Raw genomic sequence first — 20,499 nt, forward strand, 5'->3', positions numbered from 1 at the left:
ACCAGGATCCTTTAGTTTGGGAGGAATTTTAGTCAGGTACTTGCACGATTGTTGAGTGAGGGCTACGGTCTCAAACTCTTCGATCTTTCTTCTTTTTGACAAAATGTCCTTCATGAATTTTGCATATGAAGGCATTTGCTCCAGGGCTTCTACTAGAGGGATATTTATGTGAAGTTGTCTCATCAAGTCAAGAAACTGGCTAAACTGTTTATCCTCGTGTTGCTTTTTCAACCTCTGTGGAAAAGGAGGCTCGATCGGTTCACTCCTTCTCTTGCATGGGGGAACATAAGTTGGAACTGAAACTGGTTCACTGACTTTTGTTGCTCCAAGTTCTGCTACAGGTGTTGCGTCATCCGGTTTGATTTCAGCAGACTCATTGCTTTGGACTTTCTCTTCTGGTCCTGTCTGAGCTTCAAGGTGTGAAGGGTCAGTGGCTTCTTCAACTTCCTTTCCTATGGGCTGTTTTGCTGGTTCGCGCTTTCAATGTCGTGCCACTAAGTCTGGGGATGGTAAGGTTTTTCCATCTCGCAGGCTTATAGCATTACAATGCTCCTGGTTATCTTGAGACGGCTTTTCTGTATCACTAGGGAGTGTCCCTGGTTGCCTCTGTTTGAGTGCTCCAGCCAGCTGACCAATTTGGGTTTCTAGGTTTCGCATGGCTGCGCTGTTCTGATTCATGTACTCCTTGACAGAAGTTTCAAAGGATTGGGACTTCCCTTCACCCTTATCCCAGTTTTGTTGGTTCTGCTGGGATACGGGGGTCGGTTCTGGTAGTTTCCTCCACTACCTCCAGCATTATTCTGATTCCTCCAGCCTCGGTTATTGTTCCCTTGATGGTTGTCATTGCTCCTGTTGTTGTTGTCATACCCTCCTGCATAGCATGCAGCAGCTAGATTGTTACAGTCCTCATATTCATGAGGACCTCCACAAGTGGGGCAACTCTGACTTGATTGAGTCAAAAGAAGTTGCTCAGTTGTTTTTTTCTGTTCCATGGGCTTCCAGTTTTTTATAGTGTTCTGGAGCGAAGCCATTTGTGCAGAAAGAGCATCAGCTGAGCTTAGCTCAAGAACTCCTGCTTTCTTAGGAGCACTGTGTCGTGTGGAAGGCCATGAAATATGTTTTTTTGAAAGTTTTTCCAACAACTGGTAGGTCTCTGGATAAGTAAAATCCAAAAGATCTCCCCCTACGGCTGCATCAACAGTTGCTTTCAATGGTGGGGTTAAACCATGATAAAACGTGTGAATGATGCCCCAATCAGAAACTCCATGATTCGGGCAGATTCGTATCAACTCTTTAAAGCGTTCCCACGCTTCATACAGACTTTCTCCATCATACATTTGAAAAGAAGCTATGTCAGCCCTCACTTGGGCTTGTTTTGCTTGGGAAAAAAATCGGGTAACAAACTGTTCCGCCAATTGCTCCCAACTGGTGATGGAGTTTGGGGGCAATGTTCTCCTCCATTCTTTGGCTTTTCCAGCTAAGGAAAATGGAAAAAGTCGCATCCGCATGTTTTCTTCTGAAATACCATGAACTTTGAAATTGTCAACTATCTGAGTGAAATTGTCCAAATGACTGTGAGGGTCTTCCATGGGTAGTCCATGGAACTGACCAGCGTTCATAATCATTTGGAACATTGCAGGTTTTATTTCAAAGTTCGGGATATTCAGAGGAGGGGGAACATATCCTCGTTCTGGACCATTTCTGAAGGGAGCAGCCATATCATTCAATGATGGCCCTCTTCCTCCATTCGGTCCTGGTTCAGGCTCATGATTATGATTTCCATTGTTATCATTGTTTACAACCTCCTCCATTGTACTGTTTTTCAACCTTTGAACTCTTCTTCTATTTCTGAAGGTTCTCTCGGGTTCTGGATCAAAAAGTACTATTTCCAGTCCAAGTTCTGTAGGTTCTGTGCTCATACAAATGGAGGAGGTTTATTAAAACAAAAAGACTGCGATTAAACAGCAAAAAATGTTTCCTTAAAAACGCCCTTTCTTGCCAAATGATCCCCGACAACGGCGCCAATTGCTTGGTCGAACCGAGAGTTGCTCGGGAATATTTCTTTCAGAGAGCAAGAGTGTAGATTAGTAATCAGGATTGCCAACAGGAGCAATCTACTCTGACTAAGAGCAACCCTCTTCAACTATACGCAAGCGTACGTGTCAAGCAATATAGGGTATTATAGCCCCAGATTTATCGTCCTCAGAGAGCAGTTGTGAAGTAAGAAGCGCTAAAGGAAACTTAATTTGTAAAATGGAGCAATAAAGGGAATCACTATTCTCATCTAAGCTTCACAAAGAGCAATCTCTAAGTAGCTAGTTAAACAATGTTAACCATTCTGAACCAGATGAGAGCAGTGAATGACTTAGCATGGTCATCGAATAAAATGGCATCAATTTAAGTAACTTTAAGAGCAGTCAACGAAATGAAAGTAAGATCATCAGCTAGTAAAACACAGTTCAGTTATCGTGAGGAAAGGGTTGTGATAGGAATTGAGTTAAGATTAATTTCAGGAAGAAAAAGATCAAGTAGGTGTTACGGGTTCCATGTTTTCATCCCTTTGGTTAACCCTGCCTGGTAGCATATTTTACAAGTGGATTTTGCTCCTTCCCTTGTTTTGCTATAGGTAAGCAGAGGGTAAGGCCTTACTCTCCACGTTACTTCATAGTACTTGGAGTTATATGCAAGGAAACCATGCTGCCTTCTCAAAAGAGCATGGATTCACATGGCAGTGCTCCCAATTCCAGGTGTTTATCCCTCCTTTCTTCAGGCTAAACTACCCCCAGGATTTTGAGAATGTTCCACACGCCTTTGTCAGTGTTTCATCAACCGAGTGGTCCCGGGATGAGGTTGCCAGCCCAAAGGGTTTCACAAAATCAATAAATTAAACTAAAGAGCAACTCAAAATTCATTTATAAAATATGTGTTCCTTACAAAGCTATCCTAAGACAAAAGGGATTACTTCTATGGAACCCTCACCTACTTAGAGGAAGTTAGCTCATAGTGAGCATTTTTACAAAGAAATAGGAAAACAAAGAGACAACCGGTCCTAGGATGGGTGCTGATCTTTTCTCTATGAGGATTGCTTGTTCCTTTTATAGGGTTCTTCATTTGATCTCCATTGTTCCTTTCATCAAGGGTTGCGCTTTGTCTAAATCCTCTCCAATGGTAGCTTTGCTTCTTGCCAGCTTGGCCTTAAATGGAAGTGGTCCCCCTTGCTTTTGGCTCCCTTTGTGAGTAGGAGTATCGGATTCAGGGCAGCACTTCCACCTTCTCTGCTGTAGCTGACGTGGCGGCTCCCCATTGCTCAGCTTCTTTGCTTTCGTACTGTAGCAGAGGCAGCACCTCCACCTTCTCTGTTGTAGCTGACGTGGCGGCTCCCCATTGCTTCCTTTGACTGCTGTTGTACTATAGCAGACTTCTTTTTCCTTTCTGCGCAACACTCATTCTCTCTTCATTTTGTGGTTCCTTTTGATGGGCCTTAGGTGTCCTGAACAAAGCAAACTAACCCAATAGTTATATGTGAAAAAGATAATGTTAAATTTGCTCCAGGTCTACCTTAATTCCCACTTTCGGCATTGCTCTGGTCCACTATTCAAAACAGTTGCTCTATATGAAAAGAAGAAGGTTGGAGGGAGTGATTTATAACCAAAACATGGGTTTTGTGGAACAATTTACACTTAATGGGCCTCAACTCTTGAGGACTATCAATGTGCTTCCTCAGGCTGAAGCCAGATAAACAACTAGAGCTAATGTTGTGGAAGTTTGCATTTAGGTATTCTTTATAGACTTTGTGTATGGAATTAAAAATGATATTCCCTCCATCCTCGTACCAGTTCTATGCTTCATGTATTCCTTTCTTGGTTTTTTCTAACGTTTTTAATTGTATGATATAATGAAATTTGAATAATCTGTTTTTACTTTGAAGGAATTTTTTGGGAATAATTGTTGAGACCAATGATATTCAATGATTCCGTAGGCTTGGTCACCAAATTTCAATTTATACTGTATCAGAAGTGAACAATTTTAATGCGATGGAATAACACTGCTAAAAAATTGCTATTAGATAGGTTTTGTTTCAGTTCCTACATCCTAAAGGACTAGATAGCAATGGTTGTACTGCGATGATGGTGTTATGACAAAGCAAGATCATTGTTTTTACTGAAATGCATTCAGAGAAATGAACATTGACAAGAAAAAATGTGTTACTGGTTATGTGCTGTATGTCTTGCTTCCAGATTTAGACTCCTCGAATTCTTTGTGAAATGTCAAGCACCACAGAATAGAAAATAAAGAGTAACATACCAGTTATGATTTACTCATCAACAAACGAAAATTTCAGAAAGGACACTTAAAAAAAGGTTTGAGATGGGATGTGCTGTTTAAAATTTGACGTGACAACACAACAGTAATGGAAACAAAAAATGTAATTGCTTGTATATGCATCTTCTCCAAAGTTAAGGTAGCTAGTCTTTTTCTTTTAAATAAAAGAAAGAGAAAAACTAGGTCGAGTCAAATATACAATTTGCATCAATTTGTGAATACAAGATTGAGCATCATTACTAGCTAACAATTTGATTGGCTGTGCTCTGCCTCTGTGCCTTTAAGATGCCTGATCTGTTAACTGTTTTAATTAAATTTATAACGTTTTTAGAATAAGTTATCTTATCCTCGGTAGTATTATTTGGAAATAGATGAACAAAATAATCAAACATGCTTCTATCCTTAATATTTTCAGGAGTTTTATCTTAAATGTTGTTTCCTGTCTTCATTACTTCCTTCTTAATTTCTATTTAATGCTACTGTTCATGGGATTACATTTTTACATTTGAAAATGGAGTTTACTAATCTCATGTTACATGAGATAGTATTCTTACGTGAGTGATATAAATATGTGGGGTTCACAATTTAAAAAAAAAAAATTGACACAAAATTCTATGGATATATGACATGAGATAAATATCTTATATAACATGACACTATCATTTCTCATCGAAAATATAACATTTAGATAAGCAATGAGGAAAAGGGAGAAAAGAGACTATGAGTAATATTCTCTTGTGCATATTGATGTGATTGAAAAGGCAAAACACTAACCCCTATTTATACTAATATTAGATTCTCAATTTTAATTAAACAATGAAATAAATCAATGAAATATGAAAATAAATCCTAAAAGATTATACTAATATTAGATTCTTAATTTTAACTAAACAAGGAAATAAATCAATGAAATATGAGAATAAATCCTAAGAGATTATCTATAATAATGTGAAATATTTAAAGATACAATAATGATATTAGAAGATATTTTATATTTTTTTTCTTGGTATTATTAGAATTTTCTAAAATTTTCCCTCGAATTAAAGTTTCTTAAGCTTTAAGATTACATAGGATTGGAGACGGGGCTAGAGCGTGTATCTGGGGCAAAGATAGGATTGGAGTGAACCATAACCAACATAAGTCATTAATATCATGATTCATCTATGGAAAAGAGGTCACCACCAGAATAATCATTGGTGGTAAGAGTCACTAGTATGATTCATTAATGCAAAAGGATGACATGACAAATAGGTTTCCACTTTCTTCCTCTCAATGCTATTAACATTGATAGAGTCATATAGTACTAGCCATACAGCTAGAAAGGGTGTGGGAAAAGCTCATTGATAAAGAATCAATCTAAGGATTTTGGACTTGAGGTAGCACAGGTAGAAAAGCTCATCAACAAATAGGAACCAGATAGAGAAAGACAATTGCTGAAAAATAAGCTTAGGTGAAACAAAACAAACGACAGAGTTCCAGACTTTGAAAACTTAGTGCCCATACCAAGTTGAGGGTTTAGGTAAGAAAGGAAATAAAAAGACTATGAATAGTATTCTATATATTGTGTATTTATGTGATATGACGTGATATAAAAGATAAATTAGTAACCTCTCTTTATATTATTATTAAATTCTTAATCATAATGAAATGAGGAATTTTTAAGATATTTTTAGATATTCTTATCCATTTTTTTTCCTGAATTTTTAACTTAATTCAATTAAACTCAATTACTTAACCTAAATGCATCAATATTTGGCTCATTGGCTAACTGAATGTTTATGTAAAGAAAGCCAATATAATGCTTCGCTTTCGGTGTCACCTTTGGTGTGTTGTTTTGGGATCTACTCATCTACAAGTTAAAATTAGGAGAAACTATTAACTTTCAAGCACTAATAACAAAGCATAGGCCAATGAGAGTTTTAATAATAATAATAAAAAGTTGACAGCGACATTTTTTATCTCTACCGGAAGGGATGGAATTTTCTGTAACGGGAATGTCAATCCCCCAAAAATTAGAGTTTACCCTCAATTTATTCCCTTCAACATTTTTTGGGGGCTATTAGTGTAACATCTCAAGAGCTGGCAAGGGTAGGGAGTGATCGCCGGTGCGAAAGGGCACGGACAATGAGCGGCTCATGCCAAATCTTGCAGCTTGGAGGTACATGAATGAATCGAATCAACACCCGAAAGAGAGGAATTCCAGTGACTGTGCTGGTATTGGATGGTACAGTTAGGAATGACTTATAAGAATTAATTGGTACTACCTATACTAAAAAGATGCATCTACTTTTCGGTAGCCCGGATCGGAAGAACTCCACAGTTAAGCGTGCTTGACTTGGATCAATTCTGGAATGGGTGACCTCCTGGGAAGTTTTCCCGGGAAGTGTGCGAGTGAGGACAAAGCACACTGAAAAGTCTCGTGTTAGTGTGTGGGGAGAGTCATTGATTCTTGCAAGTTGTCAGGCGTTACAAGTGGTATGAGAGCAGGGCCTCTCTTCCAGTACGGTGTGGTTCGAGGACGAACCAGGCGGAAGCTGGTGGGCATGTAACATCCCAAGAGCTGGCAAAGGTAGGGAGTGATCGCCGGTGCGAAAGGGCACGGACAATGAGCGGCTCATGCCAAATCTTGCAGCTTGGGGGTACATGAATGAATCGAATCAACACCCGAAAGAGAGGGATTCCAGTGACTGTGCTGGTATTGGATGGTACAGTTAGGAATGACTTATAAGAATTAATTGGTACTACCTATACTAACAAGATGCATCTACTTTTCGGTAGCCCGGATCGGAAGAACTCCACAGTTAAGCGTGCTTGACTTGGATCAATTCTGGGATGGGTGACCTCCTGGGAAGTTTTTCCGGGAAGTGTGCGAGAGAGGACAAAGCACACTGAAAAGTCTCGTGTTAGTGTGTGGGGATAGTCATTGATTCTTGCAAGTGGCCGGGCGTTACAATTAACAAGGTAACTCAGAGAAGAAAGACTGCATTTTATTTACTTACTTGAAAACAGAGAATACAAAGGCAATATATAGAAAATATGCGAAGAGTGAGAAAATGGCCTAACAGAATGGCCTCACCAAAATGACTAACAGAATGGCCTAACCAAATGGCCTAACAAAATGGCCTAATAATATCAGAAGCACAAAAATGACAGCTCAGCTTCTAGAAACAATTACAACAGAAAAGAAATAATTAAAAAAACTAAAAATATAAAATGCTAATAGGCCCCCTCAAGATGGAGAGTAGAGATTCAGAATTCCCATCTTGGATATCAGAGTTGCAAACTTAGAAGGAAGCAAAGACTTTGTGAGAATATCCGCAAGTTGTTTTGAGGAAGGTACAGGAAATGTTTTCAGATGCCCTTTGATGATATGTTCTCGAACAAGATGACAATCTATCTCGATATGTTTTGTGCGCTCATGAAAAACAGGATTAGCAGCAAGATGAAGAGCAGATTGATTGTTCACAGAATAGATGAGCAGGACCAGAATGTAGAACTTTGAGATCTTATAAAAGAGAAAACAGCCAGAGGAGTTCGCATGTTACAAGAGCCATAGACCTATACTCTGCTTCTGTGGAGGATCTGGAAACAGTGTTCTGTTTCTTGGATTTCCAAGATATAATTGAATCCCCAATGAATACACAAAAACCAGAAATAGACCGACGACTATCAATACAAGAAGCCCAATCAGAGTCACAAAAAGCATTAAGTTGAACAGTAGAAGAAGAGGAGTAAAAAATTCCTTGACCAATGGTGTGCTTGATATAGCCAAGCAATTTGTGGGCTGCTTGAAGATGAGGAAGCCGTGGAGTAGCCATGAATTGGCTGAGAAAATTAACAGTGTAGCAGATGTCTGGTCTAGTGATTGTCAAGTAAATTAAACGTCCAATTAAGCGACGGTACATGGAAGGATCAGGGAGAAGATCTCCCTCAGAGGCAGAGAGCTTAAGTCCAACTTCAAAGGGGGTGCTGCGGGGTTTGCAACCAGAAAGTCCAGAATCTTTAATAATATCCAATGCATAATGATGCTGACAAACAGAGATACCTTTGGCAGAACGAGCTACCTCAAGGCCAAGGAAATAACGTAAGGGACCAAGATTCTTGAGCTTGAATTTGCTGTGAAGTGTATAAATAAGAAACTGTACTTCAAGAGAATTGTTAGATGCAACAATTATATCATCTACATATACCAATACAACAATGAAGCATGATCCAGAAGAACGCACAAATAAAGAATGGTCAGATTGTGACTGATTAAAACCAAGCAAATTCAATGTATTGGAAAACTTTGCAAACCATTGTTGTGATGCTTGTCGAAGTCCATACAAGGACTTATGGAGGTGACAAACAACATTAGGTGGAAGAGAAGCTTGAGTAGAAGAATGGCCAGGAGGCAAATGCATGTAGACTTCTTCCAATAAGTCCCCGTGAAGGAAAGCATTATTGACATCAAGCTGGATAAGTGACCAGTTATTAATAGCAGCAAGGGCAAGAAGGAGCCGTATAGTTGTAAGCTTCGCGACAAGGGAGAAAGTCTCTGAAAAATCAACCCCTTCCTGTTGAGTAAAACCCTTGGCCACTAGACGTGCCTTGTACCTCTCAAGGGAACCATCTGATTTATATTTGACCTTGTAGACCCATCTGCAACCCACAATCTTTTTGCCAGGAGGAAGAGAAACAATTGTCCATGTTTTATTAAGCTCAAGGGCTGAAAGTTCATCCTGCATTGCAACTTGCCATTCTGGTAGTTGTGATGCAGCAGAAAATGAGGTGGGTTCATAATGTGATGAAACAGAATTTATAAAGGCTGCATATGTAGGAGAAAGACGATGGTATGAAATGTAATTAGATAGGGGATGAACGGTAGACGAAGAACAAACATAATCACTAAGATATGAGGGTGGGTGACGAGGCCGTGTAGTGGGAGATGAAATGGATGGTTCAAAAGTATTATGCTGGGAAGTAGGAGCAGCAGGCAATGAATGTGAAGTAGGTAAAACAGTAAATTCAGTATATGGGGAGGAGGGGGGAGACTTCATTGAAAAAGGGAAAATGTGTTCAAAAAACACAACATCACGAGAAATGAATGTACGGTTAGACTCCAAATCAAGAAGTTTGTAACCTTTGAATCCAGGTGGATATCCTATAAAAACAGCAGGTAGGGTTCGGGGGGAGAATTTATGACGATTTTTGGAGAGGGATGAGCTGTAACAAAGGCAGCCAAAATTGCGAAGATGGGAATATTGTGGAGGTTTATGGCAAAAGAGTTCAAAGGGGGTTTTGGATGAAAGAAGGGGTGAAGGGGTTCGGTTAATTAGATATACATCAGTAAGGATGCAATCTTGCCAATATGGCAGTGGTACATGGGATTGAAATTGAAAGGAGCGTGCCACATTACGGATATGTTGGTGCTTGCGTTCTACAACCGAATTCTGTTGAGGACGATCAACACAAGAATGGTAAAGTTGAATACCTTTAGAGGAGAAAAAAGATTGTAAGTGAAACTCAGGTGCATTATCACAGCGGATAGACTTAATAGGCAAAGAATATTGTGTGTGAACAAGATTATAAAATGAAGTAAAAACAGAAGAGAAATCAGATTTTTTGTTTAAAAAATAAGTCCATGTGAAACGTGTAGCATCATCTACAATTGTCAAAAAATAGCGAGATCCCTCTACAGAAATTGTATGAAAGGGACCCCATATATCACAGTGAACCAAATCGAAAGGGGATGCAGATAATTTGGGGTTTAAAATAAAGGGGAGGCGTTTTTGTTTGGCAAGAGGACACACAACACAATGATGGGCAGTATGCAAATCATCAGAAAAAACCAGCAAAGATTTCATTGAATTTAAAACTGAAACAGAAAGATGCCCTAATCTGGAATGCCAGAGGGAAGGGTCTTTTACAGTAAATGAAAAACAAAGGGGATGGGGGACATTATCTGCCGGGAAAAGATTTGTGGTGTCAAGTATGTAGAGGTCTCCGTGTCTTCTAGCAATCCCAATCGTCTTTGCCGAAGCACGGTCCTGAAGAGAACAATGCGAGTCAGAGAAATGAGCAAGAATAGGGGAATCACGCGTTAAAGCACTGATTGATAAAAGATTGAAGAAGAACGACGGAACACAAAGGACATTTTGTAGGGTAAAAAGACCACAAATGGACACTGAACCAACATCAGTGACCACCGCAGAAGACCCATTCGGAAAAGAAACTAAAGAATCAGAAGAGGAAGATGAGGAAAAAAGGTTAATCGAAAGACAAACATGATGCGTAGCACCCGTGTCTAAAATCCAACAAGACGAAGGGAGAGCAAGAGGTGGCTTACCACTGAAACTTGCTATCGAGGGAGAGGAGTCGGCGACGAAAGAAGTGGAAAACGATGAGGATGATGCAGAATTCTGATGTAGCAACGCAAGCAGCTGATTATACTGAGTTGGGGTAAATGCAAGTGGCACGTCAGAGGATTGGGAAGGAGGGTTAGGTGAGGATGCTGTCGGTGGGAATTTGGGAAGAGGATGGGAAGGATGAGAGTGTGCAAAGTAGGCTTGGGCCTGATTGGTAGTGGGGTTGGGCTTAGGAACTCTGGGTTTATACCCAGGAGGGTATCCGTGTAATTTAAAGCACTTGTCACGTGTGTGACCAGAAAGATTGCAAAATGTGCAGATGGATCTGGGACGGCGTTGAAAAGCAGCAGCCGTCGTGGGTAGGGAGTGAGGAGGAGGAGCAGCCGAGTTAATAAGCGGGGAATCTGGAGCAACCGGATGAGGCAAGGATACTGAAAGTTGACGTTGGTGTTCTTCCTGCAGGATCATGGAGAAAACCTTCGCGAGTGGTGGCAGTGGTTCAAGGAGAAGAATCTATGCCCGGACAGAGGAATATGAGTCATTGAGGCCAATAAGAAATTGTAAAATATGGTCCTGCTCCCTGCCGGTGCGAATCTCATGAAGAGCACCACAAGTGCAAGAAGGAAGAGGTAGGTGATCCTGTAACTCATCCCACAGAGATTTCAACTTCGTATAATAGGCATTAACATCAAGGGCGCCTTGAGATAAAGAGGAAATTCGTTGTTTGAGTTGAAAAATACGTGGACCATTCGCCTGAGAAAAACGTGTCTGCAGATCAGTCCAAACCTCATAACCAGTAGAAAAATAAAGGAGGCTATCGGCAATCTCCTTAGTTACGGAGTTCAAAATCCAGGATATGACCATGGAATTGCAACGAGTCCATGAAGAAATCAACAGATCATTGGGAGAAGGACGAGGGATAGAACCATCAACAAACACAAGTTTGTTCTTCGCTGTGAAGGCAAGAATCATAGCACGCTTCCAGGAACTGAAATTGGAACCAGTGAGAGTATGGGAGACCAAAACCAGGCCAGAATGATCTCCATTTTGTAAGAAATAAGGACTGGAAGAATCCTCCATGAAGGAAGATGAACCAGAGGAAGTATTCGCTGGTGGTGGACGATTGTTAGTGGTACCACGAGCCATGGAAGGAGGCTCGGGTTCAGGAAAAAAAGTCTACTGATACTATATTAGGAAGGTAACTCAGAGAAGAAAAACTGCATTTTATTTACTTACTTGAAAACAGAGAATACAAAGGCAATATATAGAAAATATGCGAAGAGTGAGAAAATGGCCTAACATAATGGCCTCACCAAAATGACTAACAGAATGGCCTAATAATATCAGAAGCACAAAAATGACAGCTCAGCTTCTAGAAACAATTACAAAAGAAAAGAAATAATTAAAAAAACTAAAAATATAAAATGCTAATAGGGGCCACTGTTAAGAGTATGTAAACTCGGATCATTCTCTCATCTCATGCGTGTACTGGCAGCAACAGTGTTCTTCAATTATAACTGTAAAGATGCATTTGATTTGCTAAAAAATAAAGCCATAAAGGAAAGCACAACACAAAAATTATGCTGTGTTTGATTGTTCAAATAGTATAAGTACCGGGCAAAATGTAATTTACTGACCCTTAATGATCAGAAAAATATGTAATTCGAGTCTAAAAAGAAAAATAGAGTAAAAAAAAGTTAGCAAATTGACGTTGATGCTTATAGTCGCAATGCATGGTTCACATTTTGATATTTATGTTCTCAAAATGTTACGCTTCACGAACAAAACACGAAACTATTAAGAAATAGGGTTAGGTGTTAGTTCCGATGAATCTATTTTGTGTTGCCTGGATAAGAATTCGCTATAAGAAATAATTAGTTGTCTTTTTACGCAATTGGATAATTTATTTGAAACATGATATTTGAATAATTTATAGGCTTGCAATCAATATTATTAAAATCAGTCCAGTAATTGACCCGATCGATGTACTGGATCACTGGTTCAATCAGTGAGTCACTGGTTTAATTGTATGATCCGATAATTATATGCAATTTTATAATTTATATTAAAAAATTATAAACATACTCAAATATCTAAAAAAAATGATAAAAATTTCAAATATTTTAATATAAAAATAATAAATTACATATTATTATCTAATAAAAGATCAAACAAAAATATAATGATCGTGATACAAGACTTTAAGTTCCAAAAATGATATCTCTAACTATAAATTAAATTAAAATTTTCTGCATAATACATAATTGAGATAATATTAGTGTTGTACGTACATAACTTATGTAAATCAATAAACAAAAAAGTATTCAAATATATCTATAATGATTTTTTTTTTGAAAAAAAAATTTTGGAATTTTTTTTTTTGGACCGGACCAGGTTATCGATTAACCTACCGGGCCACCAGTTTTCATGAAAATCGACCGGGTCGCATCGATTTTGATGCATGGCCAATCCGTTGTTTCAACCAGATCGATTATATGCCCGATTTATCAGTTTTCGAATCGATCAGGATTAGTCCGATTTTATTAACACTACTTGCAACACTGCAGAAGTTAAGGATATACAGCACTGAGGAAAAAATAAAAGTGAGATCCTGTTTATCAAAAAAAAATAAAAAAAATAAAAAAATAAAAGTGAGATCCACTCTAAAAAAAGAATTTTTTTTTGCTGGTGGCGTGGAGAACAAGAGACAATGACTGGAGAACAGCCTTTTGTAGTTACATAGGAAGTGTTTTTTTTTTCATTAATTTATTTAAAAAAATGTATTATTTTTATTTTTGTCCCTAGTAATGCACGTGGATGCACTCAACGCGGCAAGTAAAGAATGAGACTCTACCGACCGAGACAACGTGTCTAGTACAGACAATTAGACGCGCTTTGATGTGGAAAACAACAAAAAATGCTTAGTTGGAAAGCTCAGATTTTCTAGGTCCATTCTAAGTGACGAAAAGTTTGATGACTCCACCCGCTAGATGCCAAACAACACATCAAAAGTAAATTTCCACTGAGATTTATTTTTGAAATTTTGATTCCTTTCATCACTGCAAAGTAATACCGTTAAAAGCACTTGATCCTTTGGTGTGTGTGTGTCTGTGTGTTTTTTTTTAATTATTATTATTATTTATTATTCCTCTACCATTTTCCTATTAGATTAAAGGGATTAATTTTCTCATTTTACATGAGAATATTTTCTCATATTACACACCTAATACATGAGTGAGATCCATAAAAAAATAAAAAGTTAAGATATGTCTCACCTTTTAATTATGAATGTAACGTAGGAAAATTTTCTGAAAAAACTATTTTCCTAAGACTAATCCACCTCAAGTGGGATAGGATTACGAGGCTGACAAAAAAAGTTTATAAATTTTTTAATACAACTGTCTAGAAACAACCTTTATCAATTATTCCACGTAATGAGTAATATTGTTGTTGTTAAATAGAATATCTGAAACGCCTATAAGGTTCCAAAACAATTAAACAAACAGATTTGTTTCACAACAACTAACCAAGGGATGGAACTCAGATTAAACAATCAGATTTGTTTCTTTTTGTGGTAACGATAGTATTTGAATTTGAAATCCTACTCTATAAATTCAAAAACCATTATGTTGGGACTATTTGTAGCCTTTACAATTCCGTGAGAAAGATTTAACTTCATATATTAAATACCTATTGAAAATGGTATCAAAATTCTCTGCAATTTTTTTAAAAAAACAAAAAACAAAAATAGACATCTTGGGGTTTTATTTTATTTTATTTTATTTTTGGTAAAGATTTAAAAAAAAATTGAGGTATAGGAAATACTATGACAAGATAAACTATTAAATTACAAAAAGTGCACCTCCTGCAGTTTGTAAATGCAGCTTCTGTAATTGGTAAATTAATAACATGTGGGATACTGTATCCAAAAAAATAAAATAATAACTTGTGGGATACAATTGTTAGAAGCATTAATTAATGAAAGTAATGAAAGAGTTATATCACTTGCAGAACATTGTTCTGCTAAAGTGAGATTCATTGCATCATCAATTTAAGAAGAAAAGTCAATGCTAAACGGCTACCCCGAGTTGCCGCATTAAAATAAAAGTCATGGGAGGAACCATGACTAACGGAAGAGTTGATCAAAGATGACAATATCCAAATTAAATAGAGTTTGCAGATCATGTTTGGACAATCAAATTCCAGCAATAATTCATTTACATGTGGAGAAAGAATCTAGCTGTGTAAAAGATAATTTACACAAGTATAATAATATATTTGGCGTGCAACACTTAGTGGCACTCCACCAACAATTTCTAAGTTCTTTTTTAAATTTCTTTGGAACATGCTTCCTGCTCTTTTCACTCTAGCTAATCATATATTTCAATTTAAAAAGATCATTCGACACCGGTCTGATCTGAAGGCTATTAAATCAAGGCAGATCAGCAGCGTCACATGTTTACAAATCAGAATCGTTAGATCAAGGCAAGACCAACAACTCTCAAATGAGATGTTATACTTTTTGTTTGACACAAGTGTCAAATGATCATGTCCCATGTATATTTGACTTGGAAAATGTGCTTTGTGCAAACAGATCTGATTAAAAAATCAGCGCTAAAAGCAATGCGAAGAAACACTAAGTTAAGAGGCATGCTATATGCACACCATTTCTACACCTACACACAACAAAGTATCATCCACTTGAAGTTTTATATTGTATGGCTCAAATATCAGCACCACATTTGGTGTGCAAAAAACATTTCTCCAAGGTAAATATTCTTCGAAGTCCAGAAAACTTAAGGTTTGCTAAATTCCGTTTACAAGTTTCACAAGTTCACATCTCCTATTAAGCAAGTAAACTAGCAGAAGGATCAAGATAGATACCACAAAATCAGCAATAGCTCGTATTACATGGCAAAGTAATCCACATTGCTAAAATTGATTGTTTTTTTAGATAACATCCTCAAACTACAAACTTCTAAAGATCTATGGCATATGTGATGACAAATAGTTAAAATAAACTCTGCTATCCAAACAGGGTACTCGGTACTCATGTTTTACCCGACTGACCTCTCAGCTTGAACATTTGCTCAAGATCATTTGACCATACATATTTGGCGTTCCCTGTTCAGTTGTCATATTAGCATATAATTAATTTCAAAATGCATTGAAAAACATAGTACTATAAAGCTCCTGCTCTGCGCATGGTTTACGGAAGGGTTATAGTAAGTAGCCTTAACTTGCATTTACAAAAGGCTGATTACATGAATCGAACATGTGATCTCTAGGTCATAAGATGACAACACCAACTATTGTACCAAGGTTCTCCTTCAAAATGCATTGAACAACAATGACAAAAAAGAAAAAACTACATTGTGAAATAGAACTGATAAATGGGGTAACTGAAGTACCTGAGGTCCTCAGTAGTCAAACTAATCCACAAAGCCTTAGTGAAATACCTTTGTATTGTACTATCTTGGTGTGTTATGCAGGTCTCCAACAAGAAAGGGCATAAATGATACGCCCCTTCCAACCTTGCAATAACCATGGCCTATCTTCATCAATTACAAAATCCTTGTGGTAGCCAGTTCTTACTTTCTCCATTGCCAACTTCACTGTCTCACGATCAAGAGGTTGTTGCAGAAACCCAGCCCGTATAATTCGTGCTTGCCACTGTTTATATGTCTCTGGCCTCTCTACTCTTTCACAGCCTTCACAAGCTATAACATTCAGTGCTTCCCTTCCAAATATCTCTTTCTCAATTAGCATCCTCTCCCACTCCTCCCGAGGCACAATAGATTCAAGCATATCAAAAAGTGATGAATAGTGAAAGAGTGCCTCCCGGAATCGGGTAACAAAGAAAGGGGCATTGAACGCCCCATTCATAATGCCGTGAATGAATATATTTGGGTTGATCTTTCTTATCAAACTGAGGAAATTATTCCTTGGACTGTCCACTACAACAGATTCATCCAGCAAGTTCTTACCTCTATATAAACAAGTGACAACAAGGAACTCATCCCTATCAATCTTGAGTTCTTCAAGTTTAATTGTTTCCCATTTCTTTGCTATGGCATTATACTCAAATGGAACCTTAAAGGAATCAGCATAAGCTGCCAAACGGCGTCCTGTTTCTATAATTCTCTCTGCGGGCCTGAAACCAGGTTGTGGGAAGTCTATTCCTGTAATCCGAAGCTTTGGTGGCCCTCCTGTTCTCCATGAAAGTCGCTGTATAAAGGTGGGCCACTGAAAACCATAAAGGATACCAAAATCTATAACATGGACCCTCATTGAATTTGCAGAAGCTGTCCTTATTGTGACGTTTGAGGTGAAATTAGAAATTTTCCTAAAAGGGCAGGCAGCAAGGTATAGATGATAAGCTTTTAGAACATCAGCAGCTGTTGTTCTTTTACTAACAAGTCCCTTATAAATTTGGCTTCCAGTACCAGCCAAGCGCGCCTCAAGACCATCTGCAAAGATATGAGCCAACCTCTGATTTCCATCTCCAAAAGGGCTTGAGTGCTGCCTGATCTGCTTTAGCAACTCATGCGCATTCCTATAGTCATCTGCTGCAACAGCTTGAGCACAAAGGACCAGAAGTGTTCTCAAATCGATCACCTCCTTTTTCCCACTTTGTTTCTTACCTCGTCCCTTCCCTCTATTGGAAGCTTTTGATTGACCATTAGGCAATGCTGTCTTGTTTGTCTTATTCTGCAAAGCCTCACGACGAGCCACATAATGCTCTTTACCATCACCTGCGCTATGAAGCAGGAATATATCAGTCATATTTGATCGCAATGTCGGTTCGGAATAAATTGCTGCTTGCTTACTGCTTCTATTTTCTTCAACATCTCCCTCTTCTCTGTGAGGGTGCTTCCTTCCCTTGGATCCACCAAGAACACATTCCCTCTCATCCTTCTCCACCTTAACTGACAATTGATCCATTTCCACTTTTGGCTGTATCGATAACAAATTAGCAAACAGCCCATTTCCACTCGGAAGAAACTTACTAGCCTCCTCAACACCCTTCTGAAATTGCCAAATGGATTGACTCTCACTGCTCAGATCAGGGACCTGAAGAATACTGTCTGGAGAGTCTAAATGCCCTTCCACACTACTAATTGCACTATTGGAAGTGCTATAAGATGACTGCGAAATGCTATTATTACCTTGAACACTTTCTGGAGGAAAGTCAACTGAGTTTGGGAGCAAGAAATTATCTGTAAAAATGCTATTCAGATAACCATTAGTACCAGGACAATTACCATAATTTCCAGAGAAATTATTATCTCCAACCCCATCATTTTGATTGATAAGACTAGGGTTTCCTATGGGTGAGGGTGGATACTTTTCACCCAGCACCTCATAGAACGGTTTCTCAGCTGCTTGAAGATCTAAAGATTCTTGAAGCATGCATGTCTTGTCTTCCATGTCTTCTTCCATAAGGATCTGACTGATGTAACTCAAAATTGCATCAGAAAAATCACAATCCTCTGGAGAATGCTCCTCATGGGTCAGAGTAGAGGATGAAGGTGTACTAGCAGGTATTGGATCAGACTGAAGATAATCAAATCCCCTATTCTGATCAAATAAAGCATTTCCAAATCTGGGTCCAGTAGCAAATCTCTGATTCTGCAGAATTGGCAAAGATTGATTACCCAAACGGTCTTCATTTGTTGAACCAGTAAATCCCAGAAGGTGTGGATTCATTGTCATCTAATTCAAAAGATATTTATATATAAAAAATTCAAGCTTTTCTGTTCAAATCAATCTTCAATAACAAATCTTCTTCTCTTCAATTCACTGGTTTTTCTTTCAGAATCTTTCACAAACAAGCACCTTTCAAAAACCAACAGAACCATTAAATTTCAAAACCTCTAAAGGTGAATACGAGTTGGGGGCACAGATGAAATTTCAGAGCTATAAATAGAAAAAAAAAAATCTGGATATAACCTAAATCAACAAACAAGATAAAAGAAACATAATCAAATATTCTACTAGTTTTTTCACATTTAAATGACCTCAAAGGACTCAATAATATAATAATAAAAAAAAGTATCAATTTGTATAAGAGAAAATGAAAGGTAGATAAAAAGTGAAGTAAATGAACAAGCTTTGACCTGAAGAGTGAAGAAGAAAAGCTTACCTCTTAGACCCAAATCACAAGTTTCTATTTCTAAGACGAAGAAGCAACAGAGAATCAAGTGAGAGAAATGAGAGCTTATGTTTGTTTGTTTGGGGTATGTTGCTTGAGTTGACTCTAACCGAAAAATGTAAGAGAAAAAGTTTGGTGGGACCCTAATCCAAAGTGGGGAACAATCACAATCGTTCATTTTTGGTCACCAGTCTTAATTCTCATAAAAAAACATGACCGCTTTTTAACTTTTTAATTTTTTTAATTATTGACTCTCGTAAGGACATTTATTTAGAAATTTTTTTCCTAATAATTGTGATTAAGAAAATAAATTATCACGTCAAAGTTATTCTTGTTTCTAAAAAAAGAGGGGAGAGAACTAGATGATTATGACCATCATAGTTTTTTGCTAATTTTTTAAAAATGATTACACTTTGATTGCTATTTTGTTTTAAGAAAAATAAAAAATAACTATAAAAATTAAAATTGAAAAACTTGAAAAATTATAAATATAATAGATCATAAGAAGGTTATATTTACAACTTCTTTTTACTTATAATACCTTACAACCAAATTTTAACCGTTGATTTTCACCAATCTGATAATTATAATTTATTGAATCACACTTATTAATTAATTATAATCATCAGATTGGCAGAAATTAATGATTAAATTTTTTTATTTTATTTTTAGTAAACAAGGAGGGCATAGCCCGAAAGACAAACAAAAATAAACTAAGACAATCATATTCTATCAAATTCCATAAAAAGCTGAATTCCATCAGGAATTGAAAAAAAACAATTCTAAATCTTGATTTCTCTTGACAGCAAATGATGCCATCCAATTAGCACAACAATTTGATGCTCTTCTAGTATGATTGAACTTCAACACCCAATTTTGGTATCTCCATCTGCGAATTTATTGTACAAGGCTATCAAGAGGAGCCTTATTTAACTGACCTATAGCCAATTGAACCGCCAAGGAAGAATCGCTATCAACCTCTACTTGAGTGACATTCATTTGCCAGGCTAAAATTAATTATTCGTATTAATTATCATTATAGATTGGTATAATTATTACTATAAATTAATGTTAAAGATTAAATTTTTATTTATTTACAACAGTAATAATATAATTACTTACGGAATTAATATAAGATAAAGATAACTTTATCTGTTGCACTCATATAAAATTAAAGGGTTCGTTTTTCAGTTATTGCAAATAAGTTATCTGCAGTAATTTCAATACGACGTCGTTTTGGAGCAGAAATCATGGTGTTTTTGTAATTTTAATTTATTTCAGGATTATTATAGTCTTTATAAATATAATTTTTTAATATTTCAATCTCAAAACACGTCGTTTTGGAAGTAAATGCAGATAACTTATCTACAGTAACTGCAGAAATATTTTTCTGAAAATTAAATTGGGTTTATTTTTATCTTTTTTTTCTTCTCCTAACAGGCCTCACTCATTTGTATGTGAGTGCAAGAGATGAAATTATTTTCATATTCCAAGAAAAAACATTATTTCCATTATTTATTGATCTAATTAAGGATTTATTGTTTCTCATGTTATAAGAGATAAATTTATTTCCTACATACATATAAAAATGTGTAGGACCCATATTTTCTCTTTCTCTTTTTTCTCTCTATATGGGCTCCACACACTTTTTAGTATGTGTAGGAGATAAAATTT

General features: G+C 37.1%; 2 protein-coding genes and 1 non-coding gene across 5 annotated transcripts; 1 reads left to right on the plus strand and 2 right to left on the minus strand.

Annotated features, from left to right (window-relative positions):
* Positions 1-1,260: 1,260 nt before the first annotated feature.
* LOC133314484 (small nucleolar RNA R71) lies at positions 1,261-1,365 on the plus strand. The gene has a single exon (XR_009751958.1). It is a non-coding gene; the product is annotated as a small nucleolar RNA R71 (small nucleolar RNA).
* A 9,818-nt stretch (positions 1,366-11,183) lies between these two features.
* LOC133314408 (uncharacterized) lies at positions 11,184-11,816 on the minus strand. Its single transcript, XM_061515891.1, has one exon. It carries the CDS (start codon positions 11,814-11,816, stop codon positions 11,184-11,186), a length of 633 nt encoding a protein of 210 aa, XP_061371875.1.
* Positions 11,817-15,464: 3,648 nt separating this feature from the next.
* LOC133314385 (scarecrow-like protein 9) lies at positions 15,465-18,903 on the minus strand. Of its 3 annotated transcripts, none has more exons than XR_009751948.1 (3): positions 18,817-18,903; positions 16,082-18,509; positions 15,465-15,794 (listed from the first exon to the last, which is right to left on the minus strand). XR_009751948.1 is itself a non-coding variant. In XM_061515874.1 (3 exons), exons 2-3 carry the CDS (start codon positions 18,384-18,386, stop codon positions 16,155-16,157), a joined length of 2,157 nt encoding a protein of 718 aa, XP_061371858.1. In that variant the 5' UTR covers positions 18,387-18,509; positions 18,817-18,903; the 3' UTR covers positions 15,465-16,154. The 3 variants fall into 3 exon arrangements, 2 of the variants coding, with proteins under 2 accessions (XP_061371858.1, XP_061371863.1); XM_061515874.1 differs by having other exon boundaries at positions 15,465-17,425; positions 17,501-18,509; XM_061515879.1 differs by having other exon boundaries at positions 15,465-18,302.
* Between the last annotated feature and the right edge of the window lie 1,596 nt (positions 18,904-20,499).

Source organism: Gastrolobium bilobum, unplaced genomic scaffold, assembly GCF_033153095.1.
Source record: "Gastrolobium bilobum isolate Gb01-03AN ecotype WA unplaced genomic scaffold, APGP_CSIRO_Gbil_v1 utg80331, whole genome shotgun sequence".
Classification (NCBI taxonomy): domain Eukaryota; kingdom Viridiplantae; phylum Streptophyta; class Magnoliopsida; order Fabales; family Fabaceae; genus Gastrolobium; species Gastrolobium bilobum.